This window comes from Phragmites australis, chromosome 8, assembly GCF_958298935.1.
Source record: "Phragmites australis chromosome 8, lpPhrAust1.1, whole genome shotgun sequence".
NCBI classification, from domain to species: Eukaryota; Viridiplantae; Streptophyta; class Magnoliopsida; order Poales; family Poaceae; genus Phragmites; species Phragmites australis.
In genome coordinates, this window is record NC_084928.1 from 20,576,861 (window position 1) to 20,601,015 (window position 24,155).

Here is a 24,155-nt window from a genome sequence, read left to right on the forward strand (position 1 = left end):
TATGCTCATGTCGACCCACCGCTTCTGGTCTTCATTTTATTCCATGTCAAGCTATTCAATGAAGCCATAGATAGGTGGAGGAGACTGGATAAATAAAACAAGATGCGAGATTAGTAAAACAGTGCGTGAAATCGTATGGAACAAGATGTGGAAATTGTCACATGACCGATCTATATCGCTATACCGGTGGGTACTCATACGGTCCATGTTGAATCTTGTCATATTGGTAGTTGGCACACACGAAGAAGCGCAGGCCATAGGTGTAGGAGATGTCTTGGGACTCGCGAAGCCTACTGAGATCGTCACAGAAGCACATTGGTAGTTATACCCCCTGGGAATGAAAATCCCCAATGTTTCTTGGGTAGGCTTGGTGGAGCTAAGGAAGACATTGTAGTTGAGAGAGGTGAGGAAGGAATGGTCTATCCATGGATGAGGGTGAGGTTATTTATGGTGCTTTGGGGCTGGTACATGGACTGAGTGCATAGGCTTGTCTGGGAGCTGGAGCATAGGATTCCCTGTGAAAGATAGAAAAGTTGTGGCATTGATGCTAGGCAGATATTCCCTGTGTCAAGTTAGAGATGTTGTCATTTAATTTATAATTAAAGCCCTATCGTGTGGTCACTTCATGTCTATAGCCTGCGTCAGGATAGAGGTGTTGTCATTTCATGGTTAAAGTTGAGTCGTGTGGTCACTTTATGTCTAAAGCCAGGCTCACGACAGAGGTGTCGTGTGATCACTTCGTGTATAAGTAGCTTTGTAATAAATGCTTTTCTAGCTCCGTCGTGAACGATTTATACAAAGGCAAGGACGAGGAATGAGTCAACCTGTTGAAGAAAAGCAACTAGCATGCGGTCATGTGGATTAAGAAATGCATTAATGACATGGTAAGTAGGCCATAGAAAGTAGACACGTCCGAATATATAAGACTAGTTCGCAAATTGAAGATGCATCATGAAACAAACATGTAAGTTACAATAGCAAAGGTAAAATCCTATTGCTATCTCCCTCGTTGCCGTCAGCCATTCCCACCATCATGGTCCCAAAGCCGCTGCCATTGGTTCGCCCTCACATGGCCCTAGAGTAGTTCAGGGCGTCCGGTGGACCAACCTGCCTGGTAGGCCTAATAGCGATCACAGGTGTCGAGGCCTCCTCCTGGGTCTGCTGCGTTAGAAGTGGAGCATTGGGCAACTAGGACCGTGTGACGATATCGTAGTCCGGTGTGCCCCCGAAGAAGTCCCTCACGAGGTGGAACGGGGGGTCAGGCCCAGGCTCATCATCCTGACTCAGGTATGACGACTGTGATGGTTCCGTCATCGTCCATGTATAATCACTTAAGGGGCATGTGAACGGATGAATTTATTAGATATGGTAAATGTGCAAATGAATGTATTAGTATAAAATGCAATGTTGTACCTATAGGGTATGCATGGGCAAATTTGGGAATTTAGACAACATACGTGACCGTATTTACGAAAATAGACAACATGTCGACGTATTTACAAATCTAGCACTCGTATTCGGTATCTCAAATACCGAAATTTGAATTTCGGAAACTGAAAATCCGAAAACACCGTATTCGGCAACTGAGGTGCCGAATACGGCACTGTGGGCTGTATTCGGCACCTCAGTTGCCGAATACAGCCCACAGTGCCGTATTCGGCACCTCAGTTGCCGAATACGCCGGCCGACCGATTTGCCACCGATTTTGCTGCGTCGCATCAATCTCTTTTACGTCACATCAATCATTTTTCCCTTCCCTCCCGTGATGCTTTCGGCCGGTGCATGCATTTGTTGTTTTGGCGCCACACGCGGAGAGATCGCTGCTCTGCTGAATAAATTGAGGTCGCAGCAGCAGCAGAGCAGAGAAGGGAGAAGAGAAGGGAGCAGAGGAACGCGAGAAGCATCAGCAAAAGAGGAGCAACGCAAGCACTTAATTAGCTTTCGTACCGGTTAGTCCTTATATTACCTATTTAATACTTAGGTTAGTAATATTATTTAGAGTAATTAGCTTATTTAGTTAGTCCGTTTCGAAGTAGATTAGTTTTTCAAGAGTAGATTGTTTAATCCGTTCAATTACATTTTTTTAATTATATTAATTTGATAAATTAGAGTACTTTGATTATATAAATTAGATTATTTAATTACGTTATTAGAGTACTTAGAGTTTAATTAGAGTACTTAGTTTATTTAATTAGAGTACTTAGATTATTTAATTACGTTATTAGATTACTTAGATTAATTAATTAGAGTACTTAGTTTATTTAATTAGATTAAATGAATTAAAATATTTGATAAATTAGAGTACTTAGATTAATTAATTACGATGCTTAGTTTGATTATATGAATTTGATTAGTCTATATAATTATATTATTTAATTAGTTTGATATCATGAATTTCTTTCAACATTGTAATTAGATTGTGTCCTTAGTATAATTATATGAATGTCCTTATCCGGTAAAATTAGAAAAAATTACGTGTACCTTTGTTTAGCAGATACAATATTATGAAGCTTGTAATATATTCTAATTTGTTGTTCACCTATTTGTTGAACCATGAAGCCTTAAATCATTATCATGGCTCATGGTGGTCTTCCCGAGCTTCTTCAGCAGCGGTACGACGAGAACCATAGGGGAAGGATGATATTCACAGGACAACAGGTACCACGTTTATATGTGCTATTTCATTGGTACGAGAATTTTGAACTAACGCTGTACATGTATTGGATAACTCATGCAGTTGGGTCCGTTACGAGCCCGGAGTGTGCACAAGATTAAGGAGTTGGACCCTCGATTCCACGAGCCACTCGCACGGGCGGGACTACTACCTTTCGCTCTCATGATGGCCGGAGCTCCCATGGAGGTCGGTGGTAGGACACCTCTCCCGGCAATTGATGAGGCACTGCTCACAGGTCTCGTCGACCGCTGGCATCCTGAGACACACACTTTCCACTTTCCTTTTGGTGAGATGGCAGTAACACTGCGGGACGTGGCCATGCTGACCGGGCTGCCAATAAGGGGTGCCCCGTTAATAGTTTCGCGACCCGCAAGGGAGCAGTGGAAGGGTTATGTTGCAGATAGGTAATTATTTGTTATGTAATGCATTTAAAATATTACAGTGCTATTAAAGCGTCATTGACCATCTGCATCTTATAGGTTTGGTGTGCAATACGACGGGAAGGATGCTGGCCTCTCCATGTCCTGGGTTCATGGGCTGACACAGTTCGGTCCATGCCCACTGGATGCGGACGAGAATACACTTATGCAACACTATGAGGTGTACTTATACGTCCTGCTCGGAGGCATCATGTTCTGCAACACGGCAGGCGATTATGTCGTCCCACATATTGTATGGTTAGCAGCCCACCTCGCGTCACATCCTTATGAGCCTACATCTTACAGTTGGGGATCTGCAGTGTTGGCTGCAACCTACAGAGGATTGTGTGATGCAACCCAGCGAACAAAGAGGAAGGCAACCATTACAGGGTGCTTACATCTCTTACAGTTATGGAGTTGGGAGTACCTCCCGATTTCCAGACCTTGGGTGCTCAAGTGCTACTACCCAGTTCACATCTCTGATGGCATTGCAGATGACATAAGGCCAACGATGGGGTATCGGTGGATTCATGCCAGGCTAAGATGGAGTCAGCAGCAAGACCATGGTAACTACTCCAGGGTGATAAGTGACCTGGACATCCTTAGCGCTGATCTAGTGGATTGGGATCCATGGCGTATGGCACGAGTAAAAGAAATTGCAGATGGTGGACTCCTGGCATCCTCTTGTAGCCGTGACGCAGACTTATGGTTGACCACATGCTTCTTGTTGTACATGAACTGCGTGGAAGTATATTCTCCAGAACGTGTACAGAGGCAGTTCGGGTACCGACAGGTGGTGCCTGTTCCAGCACCACGAGACGCCGGACGGGCGCACGAGTAAGTGTGTTATTGTATGTTGCCTTAGTACATTGGTTATCCATGTTAACAAATTATAACTGTTTATGTCACGTACAGGTGGAGCTCAAAGGGGGGCGGAGGCACGCAGGACTGGGCATCCAAGAATGCCGAGTACATACGGAGGTGGACAGAATCAGCTGCGGTGGATGTCATCATTACTGCTGGACAATACGACGAGGTCACGTACTGGGACTACCTTGCTTGGTACCGTCCGCGCACGCGTGCCACCTTACTCAGCGGACCTGTACAGCCGGGCCCCAGACCCTTCCCCGAGGATCGTGCCCGCCTACTTCATGTTGTGGTAAGTGATGCGTTACTTATATTGGTTTTCTTTGGAAAATCTGTGTATTACTGACATATCCCTCATCTTATACAGACTGAAGAGGCCTATGAGATGCATACGCAAGCGGATCAACCTTTTGGGGAACCAAGCAGGTCATCATCGCAGAGGGATCGTAACCCTCTCCGGGAGTACATGAGGACAAGAGGATCCCGCTTCCTAAACGCTATACGTGGTCTAGGTGGGTGTGCCCCGCAATGGAGGGGGTACGACCAACATGCCATGGACCCGTCTCGTGCCTCCCACAGCAGGCGGTCCTCCCACAGCAGACGGTCATCCAGTGCTCGTGAGGAACCCGTCCGGTCAGAATCACGACATACATCTTCAGCTTCGGCGCGTCATGTCTCATGTTCCGGTGCTGAGGCCGAGGAGTGCACGCAGCCTCCTGCGCCCGAGCAGGTTACGTTGGGTTCACTAGCACCTCCGGCTACGATGACACCTCCGGCTGCAGCATCTACTCATCAGGAGGACGTCGTTGACTACACGCAGCAGACCCCTTGCTGGAGCGACCCTAATGCTTTTGACTGGGGTGCTGCAATGCATGCGACCGCCACCTTCACTGATCTACTCGGCGGACAGTCCTCCCATGATCTCAATGAACCTGGAAGTTCACATTGGTACCAGCATGGTGAGCCTTCGGCACACTGGACTCCATCGAAGCACGTTCTAGGGCCGTCCACACTTCCGCACGAGGATCCTTCGGCATGGTACATGCAGAGCCGAGTAAGCGGGGCGGGATACACGTTCGGTGGGGTTCCCACAGGGCAGGCAGATGATGATGAAGACGACCAAGGGCACGCAAGGCAGGGGCCTGCGCAGGCTGCTGGGATGAGAGCCACACACCCGCCAGACGCTTACACGCCTGGAGATTGTGTGAGGCATCGTCGCCGTTGAGTAGCCAGGACAATTTGTCATGACACATGTATTATTGATTTTAATGTCGAGGTCATCCCTATTATGTCTTATTCACTGTATTGTTAATTTAAGAAATTCTCAGTACAGAGGAAACAATAGTAGTTGTAAAGCATAAGTAGCATGGAACCCGGTACAGAGGTTACACATAAAGAGCGAACAACAGCAAACATTATCATGTACGATACGCCTAAAGAACATAATATCATGCCTTAAGGGAATAAAATATATAGGGTTACAATAGATGCTTAGGGCGAAGGAAAGTGGCGACGCAAATTAGCGTAAGAATTCCAGGTGCGATGGTCAAAGCTATCCGGGTAAGATGGTTGTCGTCTCCGAGGTGGTTCTGGGAAGTTGTAAAAATGAGTACGAGCAAATCCATCATCATTTTCAGGGTCATCGGTGTCCTCTGGAGATGGAAGCCTCGGAGGGCGGGGTCGTTGTGGCATGAAATCGTCATCGTCGTCGTCGTCATCTTGAGGTTTCTCCGAGGTGGTACCACGTCCTATTTCCCTATCAGTTGTATGGCATCTCGATGTTGTGCGTGAACGTCCTCTTGCAGTGTTCCTAGAACTTTCTCCTGTATTTCTGTTCGAACGTCTAGGCATGGGGGGCATGAAATCGTCATCGTCTTCGTCCTCATCATTATCTGGATGATTCGTAGAGGTCGCCTCTGTACCCCTTTGATTCGCTGACTGTCGTCGTCTTCTACGCGAACCAGGCATCACACCCCCGCCGAAGAGCATACACATCGTCAAGAAGTGTGAGATTTCTTTGTTGATCAACTGTTCGTCTTCCGGGAAAGCCTGACGCAGAAGAGGACCGTTCGAATCAATGGAAATAAGATAAGTAGGGTGACCAAATGTTTATATGACATACCTGAATATGGGATGCATACTGGTCTGGCGACATTACTATCGTTCTTTGCCTCCTAGAGAAACCTATCACAGAAGGATGGTCGGCCAGTTCGCGGACCCTCAGATACATTTGACGCCGGTGATACAAGAGGGCCCTAAGGTCCTCGGTGGTTACACATTGGAGTGGCGCGGTTAACCTAGAACATATGGGTCTTGCATGCAATTTCGCCACGGCTTGGATTATGTTGTTCTCCTTTAACGGATCATCGTTTCCTTCGCGCACAACCTGTAAGGAGGCATTAAGTGCTATAGCGATCGTTGCAGGTGTCCATGGAAAGCCTGTACTAGAGGATCCCGCCATAGATTTCTTGCTCACTGACTACCTACGCTCTGTCTCTGCATCAAAACACGGATCCATGAATATTTAAGAAACACGAAATAAATAAATAAAATTACATTTACAATACAATGGTCACTTCTTGTCTAAAGGGGTACAGTGCAAACCACATAATGCACAATAAGTAGTACAACTAACAGGTGAATAACATTTTACAATACAAAGTCTCTAAGACAGTTCAGTTTGACAGTGGGCTGATAGTTTACTGACGGGTCGGGCAAGTCCTCCTGTCATGTCCAGGTTGTTTGCAAAGTTTGCACCTGCGAAGGCCATCAACAGCATCTGCTTCATCCATGTCACCTTGCAGCCTCGTAGATCTAGGCCTTCCAGGATCTGTGCGTCGTGCTCGTGGATAAGGTACCCACTTAGGGCCCTCGATCGATTTGTAGTTGGTTCCGATGTTAAAGGACCGCATCTTTGGAAGCCATGTGCTCCTCAATGCATCGATCGTGAAGTACGGTGATACGTACTGTGATCCGTCATTGCCACCTATGTCCCTGCAAGCGGCTAAGACATGCGAGCACGGGATATGGTGCAGTTTTGGCTTATTGCATGTGCACTTCACCTCGTTAGGTCCAAGTTGACATTGCTGCACGGTGTCCCCGGCGCTATACCCTGAAGCATACCTACGGCGGCACATGACCTCAAAGTCATTGTTGGCCAAGTCGTAGATCCTCGACCGATGAAAGTGTGCCTTGCTCCTCCTTCTTGATATGATTTGCTCCACCTTAGGTGAAAACCGTGTGCTGCACTTCATAGCAGCATTACCACGGTCTCGAAAGTAGTCCGCCGTTCTGTAGAATGTGAGCTCAATAATGGCACACAACGGGAGGCCCCGTACTCCCTTCAGGACATTGTTGAACGCCTCTGCTATGTTCGTTGTCATGATGGAGTACCTAACATGGGATACAATAATTTTAGAATGGCTATTTGCATAAGAATCGGTACAATATGATCATTACAATTCTATGCGCTAACCTGGCACCATGAGTGTCATGGATAAGGGTCCAACGCTCCGCCGGCTTCCCCGCTATCCACTGGCTAAATGTACCACGTGAACGACTAACGATAGTTTGGCCCCCAACCATTTGCGCCCGCAGTTGATCCTCCCCTGCTTGCTGGTCTGCCATCATCTTGCGAGTGGTCTCATTTAAAATTATGGATCAACCATGGCGGATGGTCTCATTATCACCCTGGAGTAGTTACCATGGTCTTGCTGCTGACTCCATCTTAGCCTGGCATGAATCCACCGATACCCCATCGTTGGCCTTATGTCATCTGCAATGCCATCAGAGATGTGAACTGGGTAGTAGCACTTGAGCACCCAAGGTCTGGAAATCGGGAGGTACTCCCAACTCCATAACTGTAAGAGATGTAAGCACCCTGTAATGGTTGCCTTCCTCTTTGTTCGCTGGGTTGCATCACACAATCCTCTGTAGGTTGCAGCCAACACTGCAGATCCCCAACTGTAAGATGTAGGCTCATAAGGATGTGACGCGAGGTGGGCTGCTAACCATACAATATGTGGGACGACATAATCGCCTGCCGTGTTGCAGAACATGATGCCTCCGAGCAGGACGTATAAGTACACCTCATAGTGTTGCATAAGTGTATTCTCGTCCGCATCCAGTGGGCATGGACCGAACTGTGTCAGCCCATGAACCCAGGACATGGAGAGGCCAGCATCCTTCCCGTCGTATTGCACACCAAACCTATAAGATGCAGATGGTCAATGACGCTTTAATAGCACTGTAATATTTTAAATGCATTACATAACAAATAATTACCTATCTGCAACATAACCCTTCCACTGCTCCCTTGCGGGTCGCGAAACTATTAACGGGGCACCCCTTATTGGCAGCCCGGTCAGCATGGCCACGTCCCGCAGTGTTACTGCCATCTCACCAAAAGGAAAGTGGAAAGTGTGTGTCTCAGGATGCCAGCGGTCGACGAGACCTGTGAGCAGTGCCTCATCAATTGCCGGGAGAGGTGTCCTACCACCGACCTCCATGGGAGCTCCGGCCATCATGAGAGCGAAAGGTAGTAGTCCCGCCCGTGCGAGTGGCTCGTGGAATCGAGGGTCCAACTCCTTAATCTTGTGCACACTCCGGGCTCGTAACGGACCCAACTGCATGAGTTATCCAATACATGTACAGCGTTAGTTCAAAATTCTCGTACCAATGAAATAGCACATATAAACGTGGTACCTGTTGTCCTGTGAATATCATCCTTCCCCTATGGTTTTCGTCGTACCGCTGCTGAAGAAGCTCGGGAAGACCACCATGAGCCATGATAATGATTTAAGGCTTCATGGTTCAACAAATAGGTGAACAACAAATTAGAATATATTACAAGCTTCATAATATTGTATCTGCTAAACAAAGGTACACGTAATTTTTTCTAATTTTACCGGATAAGGACATTCATATAATTATACTAAGGACACAATCTAATTACAATGTTGAAAGAAATTCATGATATCAAACTAATTAAATAATATAATTATATAGACTAATCAAATTCATATAATCAAACTAAGCATCGTAATTAATTAATCTAAGTACTCTAATTTATCAAATATTTTAATTCATTTAATCTAATTAAATAAACTAAGTACTCTAATTAATTAATCTAAGTAATCTAATAACGTAATTAAATAATCTAATTTGTATAATCTAATAACGTAATTTGCAAAAGTTCGCTAGAAATCTCTCATTTAAAACTCTTTTGATATTGTGTTCAAAATCTTAAAAAGAAAATGTTTTCAAAATTGGAAAACCCCTCTCGGACCCTATCTCCTCGCCGGTCCAACCCTTTCCCTTTCCTTCGGCCCACTCTTCCTCCTGCCCCTCTCTTTCTTCTCCCACCCGAGTGGGCCGCCCCTTTTCTCCCTGTGCTGGGCCGCATCCCGAGCCGGCCCACTTGTGCGCTGAACCACCCCCTCCCCCCCCCCCCTCTGTTCTGCTGCCAAGCAGGCCCACCCGAGCCGAGCCAAGCCGCGCCAATCCGCCCGAGCCGAGCCGTGTCAACTCGCCCGGCTCCGCTTCTTCAACCTCCGGCGCGCCCGTTCCCCTCCGCCAACTCGCCACCGAATCAGCGCCTCCCCGCGCCCCCTCCCCTTCCAAAATCGGCTGGATTCAATGCCATAACTCCCCATCGAGTGATTCCGCCCGTTTCCCCCTTCTTTACCCCTCCCTAATGCTCAATCAAAAATGAAAACCATCGCAATTAAGTCCATGTTCGCCAGCCGTTTTTCTTCAATTCCGGCCGGTGCCCTCCCCCTCTTGAGTATTTGAGCAGCCGATCACCTTCATGGAAAGCTTCCGCACCCACTTCAACCATTTTCCCCTCGATTTTAGCTCGGATTTGACCCCGGCACCGTCATCTTCATCTTCGCTGGTGAGACCTTCTTTCACCGCCGCATTTCTTCATGGCCGGGCCACCATTGACCTCGGTTCCTCTCCCTTTGGTGTCACAGGGTCGCTGGAAGCACATCCCGCCGCTCCTTGACCTCTCTCCATCGCCGGAGCGCCGTCCTCCCGAGCTTAAGTACCGTCCGCCCAAGCTCAAGCACCGTCGGCTGCCATTCTCTGTCACTGGCCCCCCTCGGTTCACCTCCGATGACGTGAAGCCTCGGTATGCACTCCCCGTGAGCTCCTTTTTCGTTTGAAAATTGTCCCGTCGTATTTCGTGACCGTTTGCGAGATTCCGGTGAGGTTCCGGCCATTCCGCCGCCACCGGCCAGCCGCCGCCGGTCTGCACCGCCGGTCCAAGCTCCTTCATTTTCCCACCGTCAGATTCGAGATGGATGGCCCAAATTAGATGCACCAATACCCCTTCGCCTAACCAATTCCGTTGCGACACGTGTGTTATGTAATCCCAGTCGGCAAAGAACCGCCACCTCATCACCCACATAAGCCGGCCACCTCAGCCTTTTTGCCCGCGCAGCAATGCCACATCATCATCCATTTACCCAGTCAGATTTATATTTGTTTTAACTCGTGAAAAGTGGTATTTTTGCACTTTAGCCCCTAGACTTCTCTGTAACCTCATAAAAGCCCTGTACTTTTATAGAAACCCCTGGGTTTTTTATAAATAAGATTTTCAGTATAAAAACAATTCGGTAATTCTCTGAAATTCAAGTAAAATTTGCAGAATAGCCCCTATAACTTCAAAAGCTCAATACTTTTTTCTCGTAGCTCCGATTTGGGCGATTTTTGCGCCCAAATGTTCGTAGCGACGTGTAGAATCTTTTTGTAGGGGGTTTTTTTTTTTTTCTAGTTTTAATACTGTTTGGTGTACTGTTCTTAGGTTTTCGTGTTGTATGTCTTTTCCGGTCTGTCGTATAGGAGGTGACAGTTCGAGAATCCGCAAGATCAAGTGTTTGAAGACGTTGAGCAGCACCCTGTCAAAGGCAAGTGTCCTTGAGCATATTTATCCTGTTTTAGAATTGCAGGTGTGGTTTTTAACCTTCAAAATGCATGCTTGTCTAAACATGAATCCTATGTTAGGGTTTACTAGTTTTGAATCAATATTTTTCCTTGTCGCCGTTGTTCATCATGTTATGAAAATGGGTAGTTTATGCTAGCGCAGTCTTGGTTGGGAAATCTTAATATTGATTAATGAACTATGCAACAATGTTGGGAGATGGTAATTCTTTTTGTAGCAACATGGTATAGGTTTTCCCCAACAGAATGGATGGTTTGAGGTGGAGCCTATGACATGTTTGTGTTTGTATCTATGTGGGGTCCTAAGGACCGGTTCTTGGGCATGTAACCAAGTTTTGTTCGCACAACTACGAGGGTTATATGGGTACGACCTAGCCAACTAATTAGTCACCTTCTAGCTTAGTGGGCACCATAGGTCGGTATAAGTGGCACAAGAGGGGGCTTCTGCAGCAATGTAATTGTCTGTTAGCGGTGAAACCTCAGTGGGTGCCTGCGGGTTAGAGGGAGCTTTGTAAAGGCCTTGTAGTGAGACCCCGACTCCACACCCCAGAAGTTTGGAGCAACAAGGGAATCACGACTCGTGGGAAAAGCAGTGCAAACTCTGCAGAGTGTCAATCTGGTCGATCAGCCGTGCTCACGGATAAGAGCGAGCTTGGACTTCCTTAGGATTAGTTGGGGTTAAGATTTGGTATGGTGAGTTGGGGTAGCCAGGTAATGGAATTATCTGGTGAGTCTTGGTAGTCGGATGGAATCCGATGAGTCGAACCTTTGGTTATAGTCATGTCTTTTCACTTAGTAAATAGGATACCTGATGTTGGAGTCATAGGCAGATCATAGTTGCTTAGTGCTGTTAGCCAGTGTCAAAGTACATTCCTTGACATAAGCCGCATATCATGTTTTTTTTCCCTACGCTTGCAGAGTACAATCTTTGTACTCACACTTGTTGTCCCCTACCCTGCATCCTACCGCTGTTTAGAAGCTGGCAATGAAGCTGGAGCTTTCGACGATGACTTCGACCCAGAGCTGCTGTTCTAGGCTGTGTTGCCCCTGGTCGGCGCCTGTGGAAGATGGAGCCACTGGCACTAAAGACCCTTTAGTTTCCTCAGCTGTGTTTTCTTTAGACCCTCGGGTCCTTTTGTATTAAGTTAAATACGTTGTTGTAATAAAGGCACTATGATGATATTACTAATGATGTAAGCACATGTATGAAACTTGATCCTGGCATATATGTGTTGTGCCCAGTTTTGTTCCTTTAAAACTGGGTGTTACATAGTAGATGGCCAGGCATGAGTGCTGAAGTAGGGTGCGAATGGTGGAGGTCCGAACGGTGGACGTGCGAACGGTCGAGGTGCAAATGAAGATGTTCCGGCTTCATCACCGTAGTAACCTATGGAATATATTAGATATACTATTAAATATATTGAATATGGCAATGTAGTGGCACCCATTACCGGAGAGGCTTGCGAGCGGTGAAGGTATCAACATTGGGCATGGTCTTGGCGGCAACGTCGAGAAGTATGTAGGTGCACATAATATATTTTTTGAAATTAATGCATCAGTAACAAAAGAATATCGCTAACCGTCGTGCGTATGAAAAATGCGTACATGTTGTGTCCAGGTGGTGGTGTGGATGTCGGTCCCGGTGGAGATCGTTGCACATCAGACCTCCTGGACGACTTTGCATGGACCCCACTCAACCTGGAAGGAGCACCGACGACGACTGCAGTGGATCGGCATGAGGTAAGCTTCAAGGTCTACGCGGTCTTGTCAAAAACCCGCTACATCCACCGCACTAAGATGCATCCCTTGCATGAGGTGGTCCATGGTTCCAGCCACGTCCCTATGGATATCGTAAATGATATTAGCCTGTTGAAAGAACGATGAGCCTATGGTGAGACGTCCCTATGTGTACGCTGGACGTACCACCGCAGGTACTCCTTGAAGCTCGGTTCGGTGAAAGAACGAGGCTCCTCGATGACATCCTTAAGGGCATGAGCCCATGCTGAGACATATGGCGTCAAGTGATCTTCCCAGAGGTTGCCACCCGGTTGGCCCTTTTGTGTATATCTGCAAGTCAACCATGTTAGATAGATTGTAAATGAGACGAATGCTATGGATTATGTATTTGATTTTAGTTACCTATGAATGTGGCTTGGAACCGTGTGAACGTTGATCAAGGGGAAAGCCTGAAAGTGTCCGAACTGCCTCATCATGGGGTGGAGTGAGTACTTCTCGACGTAGATGTCGAAGAGAAGCGGTTTCTTCGTAAGCCAGTACTCCTCATCACAGCTACACAACAGAGACAGACTGACAGATGTACGAGCTTGTTTGAACAAGTGGCTGTAGGGGGTCTAGACCACATCTTTTGGACGCAGACGGTTGAACTGAGAGCTAAAAAGCTCGTACGCACTGTGTGCCTGCTTGTGCGTCCAGTGCGGCTGTGGAGAAAAATAGTAAGAAACCAAAATTAAAACATGTGGCAAGTGAAGTATAGCTATATTTCATACGTACCCAACGTCGACACCACAACGAGCCTATGGTGGGCCCGTCCTCCTCGTGTTCACTGTACCATTCCTCAGGGTACGGGGACTGGTCCACAACAAGCCACCCAATCGCGAACCACTCGTACGACCACAACTACAGCAATAGTGGGTACCCAACAAATGTGGGTTGTGGCTCCTTCTTCGTGCACACGTCGCAGAAGGCCCGATACATCGCCGCAAGGACAGCGAAGGCCCAGCTCAACCTGGGGGACACCATCGTGCTCCGCATCTGCGATCCACCTCGCGTACGGAATAAGGGTCCCCGACACCAGGTGGCATTGGCTGCTGGTGAACATAATCCAGCCGAACAACCAAAGTAGGTAGTCCTTCAAGTGCCTCGAGACCGAGTACAAGCCGACGCCCAGGTGCATGTATGTAGGATTGAAGTAATGCAAATGATGATGAGTAAAATTTCTTTGAAATCATAAAGTAAATGAGAAGGTAAATTGCAAGGTACCTAGAACTGGAGGATCCACTTCTTCGGGGGCCCTCGTGGATCTAACAGGAACTCAGGCACGTAGGCGGGTGCGTCATCTGTCCGCTGAATAGGAGCGAACCACTAGTGCATGACATTCATCCAGTTTGTATCCATGTCGACGAGTCCAACGGGGGCTCCGGTGCAAGGTAAGCCTAACAGGTAGGCTATGTCCTGCAACGTCGGAGTCATCTCGTCGCAGGGGAGGTGGAAAGTGTGGGTCTCAGGCCTCCACCGGTCGACCAATGCAACGATTAGCAAACACTCAAAATAGAATCATGTCGCCGCTGCCTCAGGGTTCTCTGTCACTCTGGACTTCACCAAAGTAGCTCCCCAGGGCCACGTGGTTGTAAACTTCTAACCCCGTCTGGTGAACGGCAGACAAGAAGCTGCGGTGCTTCTTGTCCACTGTAGGGTCAAGAAGCTCGGGGGTCGATGGGTGCGTCATATTTGCATTGAAACTAAATATAAACAATCTGTTACATGAAAATATACACACAGTTACATGAACAACATATAACATACACGTACACAAAGTTACATGAACATATTACAACATATAGGTACATAATCAAATACAAATATAAGGTCCAAATGCAACATACATAAGTAAGGTGAAAACCATAAAAATATAACATCGAGATACGCTAAATACATTCACACTTGACCACTCTCATGACCCCATCTACACACCAGGTATATTTTTTGGACAATACTTGTATGTGTGACCTGTTTCATCACATTTGCTGCATTGCTTCACCCTTGTACCTACCTCAGATTCATCTATATCATTTCGAATCCATCGAGTTTGTCGACGTCCTGGTGTGTACTTCATCCTCTCAAAGTCTGGCACATAGATTTGTGAGGGACCTGGATTACTTGTAAACGTATCAACAATGTCATAGCCATAAAGCTCATGGTTTCATATGTTTAGTATTTGATCCATCATAAAGTAGTTACAAACATATTGTCTGGGTAGCATATTATGCTCTCCACATGCAGCAATGGAGTGTGTACACGGCCTGTGTAGCAATTGTGGCTTCTGACACGTATAGATGCATGTTCCAATCCTAAACACGCACTCTTACACATGGCACTCACGTCTACCACCCCTACGACCCTTATCACGATACAAGACACTGAACTTGTGCTCCGCAGTTCCCTCCTGATTGGTGCGGTGCATTTGTGCCTTCTTCATGGCCATCTCCATGTACTCACATAGCATCGATCAATACAACATACGATTATCTTCCATTGCCTTCGAAACAGCTGCGTAGCGATCAATGAAATATCTGCAAGTCCCACGCATAATACCTTTAACAATTCTAACAAGTGGGAAGGACCTCATATCCCACATGACCTAGTTGTAGATCTCAGCAAGATTAGTTGTCATTATCCCATACCTTGCTCCTCCAATGTCATACATCAAAGCCCATTTCTCTCTTAGCTCATTTCGTATCCATTGCGAAAAGTTCCTAACAGCTGACTCTGACCTCCTTACTATCTAGGGAGTTTCTGTTGGGATGGGTCCAAGAGCAATCGGGTCATCTCCTATGTCTCCTAGCTCACATGTCTGCTTCATGGTTAGTTCGTCTAGTCTTACCCATAGGGCGTTGAACTTTCTCTGCTGGTTTTGGCTACATAATTTCTTGAAAAGATTCATCAAGTCTTTGTTTTGAATTGTCAGTAAAAGTTTGTACCCATATGCCTCATGCACCACCTGCTCTTCAAGTCGGGCCACTTTGCTCTTACACACTGTTGAACATTGTCGTATTGCATATCCAGCAAAGCCTGCAATAGCCTTGCATGTCTATCATGAATCAAATAAATATCAGGCTGGTCCAAAACAATAGCATGCTTCACCCGCTCAAGGAACCAATACCAACTGTCCCTGTTCTCACTCTCCACAAAGGTAAATCCCAGTGGTAGGACTTGGTTGTTCCCGTCTACCCCAATTGCAGATAATATCTGTCCTTTATACTTCCTAGTGAGGAACGTCCCGTCCAAGTAAATGATGGGTCGACAATGCCTAAATGTCTTGATGGTTTCCGCAAATGCAAAGAAAGCACGCTGCAATACTCGCTTCCCGCTATACTTCACATCAGTCGAGGGGTAATGCTTGATGTCAAAGTAACTTCCAGGGTTTCTCGCACATATTGTGGCTAGTTGACATGGTAGGTTGTTATATGAATCTTCGTATGTCCCAAATCTCATCTCAATAGCCTTCTGTTTTGCTCTCCATGCTTTGGTGTAGTTTATCGTGTACTGAAACCTTTCCTCGATAGCATGGATTATTGATCGTGGCTCATACTTTAGGTCCACAATCTCTCCATACATAACATTGGTAACAAAAGTAGATGATAGGTTCTGGTGGGAGAACTCTACTTCCTCAATATGATAATTATGCTCCGTATTGAGCACTCCCAGTAGTCAATCCACTTCCCCCTGAATACGTGCACCCTCCAAGGACAATCAGGCACTAAACACTAGATGTCGTACTCCCTTTTGCTCGACTTCACAACCTTGAACTACCTCCAAAGACATAGCGACCAGAATTTCACTACATCAATAACAACTTTCTTACTAGGGTACATACCACCCTAGGACACCTCGTTCTCATGATATTCCCACGGTGTCCGATGAGCCTCACTAACCACTAGATTCAAAAATTCTTAATTCCTCCACTTTGCAGGAACAGGAGCATTTCCCTCCTTGTTGGATGAATCCTCATCGGCAATGACTACCTCCAGCTCTTGATCCTCCATTTCCATCCCTTCAATTATGCTAGGAATGTGCTCCCCCTCATTGGCTACACCCCTCGGTTGCATCTCACGCACATCCCAACATATTGCTCGTCCCCCACAATTGTTGAGTCTGCTTCATCCACCACTGCCTCACTTGTTCTTGCTATTGCTTCCGCAAAGTTTATCTCTGTTGGATCCTTCTGATATACCTTAGCTAGTAGAACTAGAGGGAGACCACGTTCACATGATATATCTACATATTGCCTCCAAGTAGATGTCACATTAATCGGAACAAGCTCTTCAAAGTACCCCAGAGTAGCACGGCTTAGCAGAGCTCTTAGCTTAAGCTCATGTTGCTGAGGATCAGTTAAAAATGACGCATCAGCCACTTGCACATTGCCCACTGTGATCCTCTCATTGGCTCTACTAAGTCCGTTGATGACATGCTGAAATCCAGAGAGATCTACACTATTAGGACCATAACTAATTTAACTTTCACCATATTATGTCTGAAAATATAATTTATCGGACAACCCTGGAAATATCCAAAAATTATATCCAATGTTAATACCAAAAAACTATACTTCTGATTATTGAAAGTCTAACAAAATTACCGACACCGATGATCACTTAACAATACGTTTATTTAATATTGCTCCTAAGCACACTAACCAATTTAAACTAATTAACCATCCGTCTATTTAATAAAGTTTCTAATTAGCTATAATTATTACTTACATCATTAGGCTGTAAAATCTAGATAATCAAAACTACCATACTCTAAATACTATTGCATATGATAGCTATCCTACCATGTCAAAATTGATATTTACAATATACTACAAAAGATAGCATATATTACCTTTCTAAACCCTTGGTATCATATAATATAACTATTGTTATATTGCTGAACCCTAGATCTAGTGCTACTTTAATTACTAATAAAAACATAAGTCTAAAAAAGTTACTGGAAACCGAGATCCAAAATCCACAGATCAAAATTAGTAGAGCTTCGCCGCACTGCCTCCCTCTCCTTTCCTCTCCTCTCCTCTCCTCCCCCTCTCTTTCTTTTTTTTCCAGATTTAAATAGCTATTTTGACTGATTTTCAGCTTTTTTATGCTAGTGGAGGGAGGTGGGGGTTGGAGCCTAACCGCCGTTGAGACAACGGCAAGGGGGCTAAGAGGGCGGTAAGGGGGGCGGGTGAGGGGGAGGGCCCTACCCAGCCATTTTAAGGGCCGGTAGATGCCTATTTCTGCAAACCTTACCATCAGGAGTCTATTTATTTAAATATTAGATATAAAAAATAAAGAAATAAAAAAACTCTTGATATAACGACGCGACCCAAGAACAAGAGCTCGTGGTAGCTTAGCCTAGGGTTTCTCACTCTGCCGCCGCTACTGTCGTAGCCACCGGAGGGAGGGAGGGAGGGAGGAGAGAGCGTGGGATGGCAGAGAAGAAGCAGTGTGCTGGTGGGGCTAGGAAGGACGAGGTGACCACTCGCGAGTACACCGTCAACCTCCACAAGCGCCTCCACGGATGGTATGGTAGCCAATGCCTCCCTACCCTCCTCTTTCTCCCATGTTAGCACCCAACACAAATCTTTCTTCTCTTTGGTGGTTGGGCTGATGTGAACCATGTTTGTTTAGCACCGCATTTCCATGTGGTTGACCTGTAGATCTTGGGGTAGTATGCTGTAATTGGACTAGCATGCTCTGATTGTGTGCTAGTTTCTTGCTGGAGTGTGTAGAGTCTGGGTATAGTCAGGTGCCTGTCTTTTTAATCCTGTGGCTGTGCACAGTTACATGCCTGGCAGAACGGAATCTGCACATCGTTACACTTGTTGCTTCTCGACATGCTACTAAGTGCTCCATTTGAGCGGGATATTTCTCTAATTGGACACCACCGTGGTTTGTCCATCATAATCTTGTCCCACTGTCTCATGGTCCCTTAGGAATCATGTCTTGTAAGTTGTATCTTGTACTGTAAAGTATTATTCTGCGGCTTGTGCCCTCATGTAACAAGATGCGCTCCTGGCTGATACATTTGTCCCATTACCCGTTTTGTCTATGCCAGGCGGTTGTTTGAGCAGTCCTTAAGCAGAGCACAAATGTTCAAACACAAGGTACCCATTATTCTACTTATTTTCATCTAATGTTCCAAAAACGCAAAATCAGAAACATAAACTTTAGAGAGACAAAGCGAGAAAAAAGATTTAAGGTAACATGACATTATGGATGAAATCTAAACTATAGGTTCTATTTAAGATCATTTCATATGTCTTTATGCACAAAAATTTGAAATTTGAATGAAGAATAAAGTAAAAAAGATAGTCATCGAAATAAGCAATTCTCTAAGTTAATGGTTTAGAAGTAAGTGGATTCAATATGAGTATATAAACGTTTATGCTTCTAGCAACAAGAAGAACAACTTCTCAAGGTTGAAAAATCGTAGCTCAAAGGCAAAAACAAAAATCAATAAGAAAATTGAAAAACTTGCACCGAGAGCAAGGAAACCAAAATAATGAGACTAGAAGGAGATGAATACAAGCTCATGCGAGAAAATAAACTTCATTTAGCACAGAGATGAACCATATTTTAGATAGATTACAAAGATTTTTCTCTCACAAAAGCTCTAATCTATTACAAAGACTAAACATATCATCTTCTCTCTTCTAAAATCTATCACTAGGCTCTCAAATGGCTGGCTCATCCTCTCTATATAGCCATACCCCTCTACTTATAGGTCTAGGGAGATGTCTTAGCCCTTAAGTTTCCTTGTTCTTAAAATACTCTTCACCAGCAATGCACTCCAATCTACCACCGGGGCATTTTGGTCTATTTTTTGCTCCATCCATCGAACGGCCACGACTTCTTTACAACTTAGCTTCGCCTCGATGCAAGGTTCATGATGATGCCACATGACCCTCTAGTGCTTCCACGGTTTTGAGGCCAAACGGCGAAACCCTAGCACGCTTCTTAAAGTGTGACTAGCCGTCACTTGCTTCCACTTGAACAAAGCGCTTCGATATCGATGCATGTCCTTCGTCTTGTGATCTTGACCGTTGGAAAGTCCTCCTGCTCTCGATCCCTTAGGCCGCCTTATCACTTGCACCGGCATCCCCTTCGCTTAACTTTATCAACACGTCATCTTTATCAATCACCTAATGCTTCGCTTGACCACCTCCACGTGTACCAATAGGATCACTCTTGATTCCACCTGGCCTCCTTAATTGTTCAGCACCAAGCACCTACTTAGCCCCGATCGTCCGTCATTGACTGCCAAGTTGTATCCATCATCTATACACCATGAGACAAGAGAATATGTTTCTCTAACCTCCATCACATGTTACTTCAATGCAATAAATCCATCATCAAAATCAGAACTCAAATCAGAGCTTTGCAACAATTTATGAATACTAGATATTCTGATCTGGACACCAAAACATCCGGTGTGTACACTCTTCTCAGCCGAAAAAATCACTCACTAGAGCTTCTGGTGCCCTGTCCGAACCAAGCACCAGAACTTCTGGTGTGCAAAACTCAAATTTTTGTCTAAAAAAATTCTCTCTACAAGAAATGCTCCGGCGCAAGCCTCCGGTATTACCATGTCCGTCACCGGACTTTCCGGTGAGTTAAAATTTGATTTCCTCTAAAACTTTGCTCTCTGCAAAAAATAGCCCAGTATGCATAAATGCCCAACACCTGAACTTTTAGCCAACACCAGAATATCCGGTGTTGACATCAAAACTTCCGGTGTGTTGAAACTTCCTGCAGACAGAGAAGAACTTTGGCATCAACAAGAACAAATATCAACAAACACATGCTAACCAAGTTTAACTTAACTTGAGCATTGTCAATGACTCATCACACAAATAAATCAAGACACTTCTTCACTTGGTTTCTCAATCTCCCCTTTGACGAGTCCATTGACAACACATGAAGATCAAAGGAAGAGTTGAAACACAAAAATCAATTAGCACATCTAGGTGATCCGAAAGCCAAAGAAAAGTAAGAACATGATCACTTAGTATAAAAAGGAATTGCAAAAAGCTAGAAACCAAAAATGAATTTTTTTAATTTTTTCCTTTGAGCACCAATTTTTCCCCCTTGTTGACAATTGTGTTGGAGCAAGAGTTTATCTTGCCCCAGCAAGTACGGTGAGAGTTTCTTCTAAGGAGAAGACTCAAGCTTGGAGACGAAGTTTGAGAGGAAGGAACACCACGAGTATATTGATGATAGGAAAATGTATCACTCTGGGAGGAGTATCACAACGTTCGATGTAATGCGTGTTCTTTTTCGCTATGTCCGTCTTTCTTTTTTCTCAGAGGATCATGGCCTCCTATCTATATAGCCATGCGTAGCTTGGCGTACAAGTTATCATAATGTACAAATATCTGGAATCTGACCAAATTACAGGGCCTTATCCCGGATAACTACCTTCTATCCTATTGGGGAGATAAATATCTGCCATGGTAATTATCATGGTGCCTACCCCCTGAAGAGGGCGAGCTGGTTGCCAATTGCGGCCTGATGCCAAACTGTCAGGGGTGTCAGGATAGTCCTCATCATGCCGGGGTGTTAGAGTGCCATCCATTAGCCTAGGCCTTTAATGCTGGTCACTTCCTTGCAGGCAAAGCAAGATCGGCGCTCCCCTTTCGGCAGATCTTCCCTGGGCCTGCTGACTCACCCCGTCGCCTTCGGGAAGGTGGCCAGATCAACCCGAGGTGGGGGCCTCAGGAGGCATAGTACAGGGAGGTGATGAATTTGGGAAGCAGGACCCCGGAGGGCCGGGACTTTGGGAGAATGAAGCTTTGAAGGACCGAGGCTTTGGGAGGTCGTGTTTTGGAAGGCTTCGGGAGGTCAAACCGGCGGAGCCAAGGGAAGGCTTCGTAGGTGCAAAGGGGTACCGTGAATTGATATGATGATATCAGAGATCGAGCTTTTAACAGAGGGTTCGGAGATCAAAGCTCCGGAGGAACCTGGATGGTGATCTTCAACCGTTATCCTCAGGCTGGATTATTCCCCCCCCCCCAACAAATTGATTTATCATGAATGCCAAAATGGTACACATGAATGCAAAAACTCCGCATTTCTTATGAAAACTTCCCTTTTTTACTCCCCCTTTGAGATAATTTCTCCCCTTTTGGCAATGCAAAAGATGTGCAAATGAGATGCAGACCTATAAAGCTTCACATATAGATCACAAAGCACTTGCAAGGACTAGAGATGTCAAAGCACTATGAGAAGTAAACAATATAACTCAAAGGCATGCAAAGTCTCAAAGTGATTCCATGTCACAAGCACCGGGAGAATAGCAAGTTTTGATCAAGTTGTTCAATTATCAAAAAGATGTCACAACAAAAGTATCCATAGTTTCATGATCAGTGCAAAGATTAGAGAAACTAGTGCAATGTCAAGCTCAAAACAAGCAACCAAGTTTAACTCAACAGGCTATGCAAATGCGCACATATCAATCCAAGCCTTAGTTTGATAAGATGAAAAAGAACATTCTTAGCACATTTAAAGACACAAGTTAATTTTAGCATTTGATCATTTTATTATCCTCAAGTAAACTTTAGCAACCATGTGCTCATTTCTTTGGCAAACCACATGAAGCATTAAGCCACCGTATTGGATTCAATTTTAGCTTAAAGTTTGATCATTTATTTGATTAACTTAACATAGGATTTCAAGAAATATAATTTTTAACAAAGCCAAGACAAGTTGTGCCTTTGCGAGACAAAAGAGCCTATGCTCTCCCAAGGGTTAATCTTGAGCGAAATATCTACGTAGACAAAGGTCAAAGACCCATAATCCGCTAAACTCCAAATCGGCCTAGCACAAGCTTTTCATAGAACTAACCCTAATATAAGCACTGATCAAGCTAAAGTAAACACTCAAGGGTGAAAAGTGATTAAGTTTAGCAATTCAAGTTCATACTTATAAACGACAAGCGTGCTCAACAGATTTCATGTCATGTCCCAGTAAGAGCCTAAGCTTGCACAATTTGTTATACATTCACAACACCTAGCACAAATTCACAACTAGTACAAAAAAGTGCAATGAACATATAAGTGAAACTCATCTAGTATGTTTATCTTACAAGATGCTATGTGATGCAAATGCAACAAAAATAAGATAGAGTATGTTCATGAAAGAGTCCCCCTCACAAAATGCCATAGGGATGACACACACCAAGCTCTTCCCTCAAATAGGGAAATCTAGTAGCATCTAGAGGCTTGGTGAAGATGTCGGCTAGTTGGTGTTGGGAATCAATGTATTTCAAGTCTATGCCCCCTTCTGATTGTGGTCTCTTAGAAAATGGAATCTCACATCTGTGTGTTTGATTCTGGAGTGCTAGACTAGATTATTGGCTAGGCTTATAGAACTAGTGTTGTCACACAAAAGTAGCACACTCTTGAAATCTAACCCAAAGTCCCTCAAGGTAGCAACCATCCACAAAATCTATGAGCAACAGCTAGCGGCAGCTACATATTTCGCTTTAGCAGTAGACTGCGCAACACTACACTGCATGCGAGAGGACCAATACATAAGAGAAGTACCCAAAAAATGATAAGTACCAGAACTACTCTTTCTGTCAATTCTACACCCAGCAAAGTTCACATACAAAAAACCTGAAACAGAAAGCGAAGAGGAAGTAGAAAACCAAAGTCCATACTCGAGAGTGTGCTTGAGGTACCTCAGAATGCGTTTCACCGCTTGGTGGTGAGACATCCTCGGTGAAGCGTAAAACCGAGCACAGAGGCAGACAGTGAGGTAGATGTCCGATCTGGTCACCGTTAGGTATAGGAGGGAGCCGATCATACTCCTAAATTCCCACTAGTCCACAGCCTCGCCATCTTCATCCGGATCAAGCATCATCGATGTAGCCATTGGGGTTGCTAAGGGCTTCACTTCGTTCACGTCGAACTTCTTCAGTAGCTCCTTGGTGTATTTCATCTGGTGGATGAATGTACCTTGCTTGCATTGCTTGATTTGAAGTCTAAGGAAGAAATTGAGTTCGTCCACCATCAACATCTCAAACTCTCTGCTCATAGTTACTGCAAACTTGGCCATAAGTACATGAGAAGAGCCACCAAATATGATATCATCCACGCAAATCTGAACAAGTAGAAAATCTTTGCCATGCTTGAGAGTAAGCAAAGTTTCATCGACCGACCCCATCACATACCCATACTCTAACAAGAAGGACTTAAACCTATCATACCAAGGCCTAGGTGTCTGCTTGAGCCCATACAAAGTTTTCTGAAGCTTGTAAACTCTATGAGGGTATTTAGAGTGCTCAAAGTCTGGGGGTTGCTTAACATAGACCTCATCCTCTATGAAACTATTTAGGAAAGCACTCTTTACATCTATTTGATACAACTTGAAACCCTCGGATGCCATAAAAGCAAGAAGAATTCTAATAGCTTCTATCCTAGATCAAGATGTAAAGGTCTCTCCAAAGTCTATCACCTCAATCTAAGT

At 45.1% G+C, this 24,155-nt stretch overlaps 3 protein-coding genes across 3 annotated transcripts; 1 reads left to right on the forward strand and 2 right to left on the reverse strand.

Annotated features, from left to right (window-relative positions):
• Nucleotides 1-2,387: 2,387 nt before the first annotated feature.
• On the forward strand, nt 2,388-4,923 carry LOC133927648 (serine/threonine-protein phosphatase 7 long form homolog). The gene is made up of 6 exons (XM_062374092.1): nt 2,388-2,658; nt 2,738-3,078; nt 3,154-3,930; nt 4,009-4,246; nt 4,328-4,472; nt 4,916-4,923. The coding sequence occupies exons 1-6, from the start codon at nt 2,575-2,577 to the stop codon at nt 4,921-4,923; spliced, it is 1,593 nt and encodes a 530-aa protein (XP_062230076.1). The 5' UTR covers nt 2,388-2,574.
• A 470-nt stretch (nt 4,924-5,393) lies between these two features.
• On the reverse strand, nt 5,394-6,421 carry LOC133926756 (uncharacterized). Its single transcript, XM_062372825.1, has 2 exons — nt 6,083-6,421; nt 5,394-6,009 (listed from the first exon to the last, which is right to left on the reverse strand). The coding sequence occupies exons 1-2, from the start codon at nt 6,419-6,421 to the stop codon at nt 5,452-5,454; spliced, it is 897 nt and encodes a 298-aa protein (XP_062228809.1). The 3' UTR covers nt 5,394-5,451.
• Nucleotides 6,422-7,613: 1,192 nt separating this feature from the next.
• Nucleotides 7,614-8,661, reverse strand: LOC133927649 (serine/threonine-protein phosphatase 7 long form homolog). The gene is made up of 2 exons (XM_062374093.1): nt 8,245-8,661; nt 7,614-8,169 (listed from the first exon to the last, which is right to left on the reverse strand). Exons 1-2 carry the CDS (start codon nt 8,589-8,591, stop codon nt 7,614-7,616), a joined length of 903 nt encoding a protein of 300 aa, XP_062230077.1. The 5' UTR covers nt 8,592-8,661.
• Between the last annotated feature and the right edge of the window lie 15,494 nt (nt 8,662-24,155).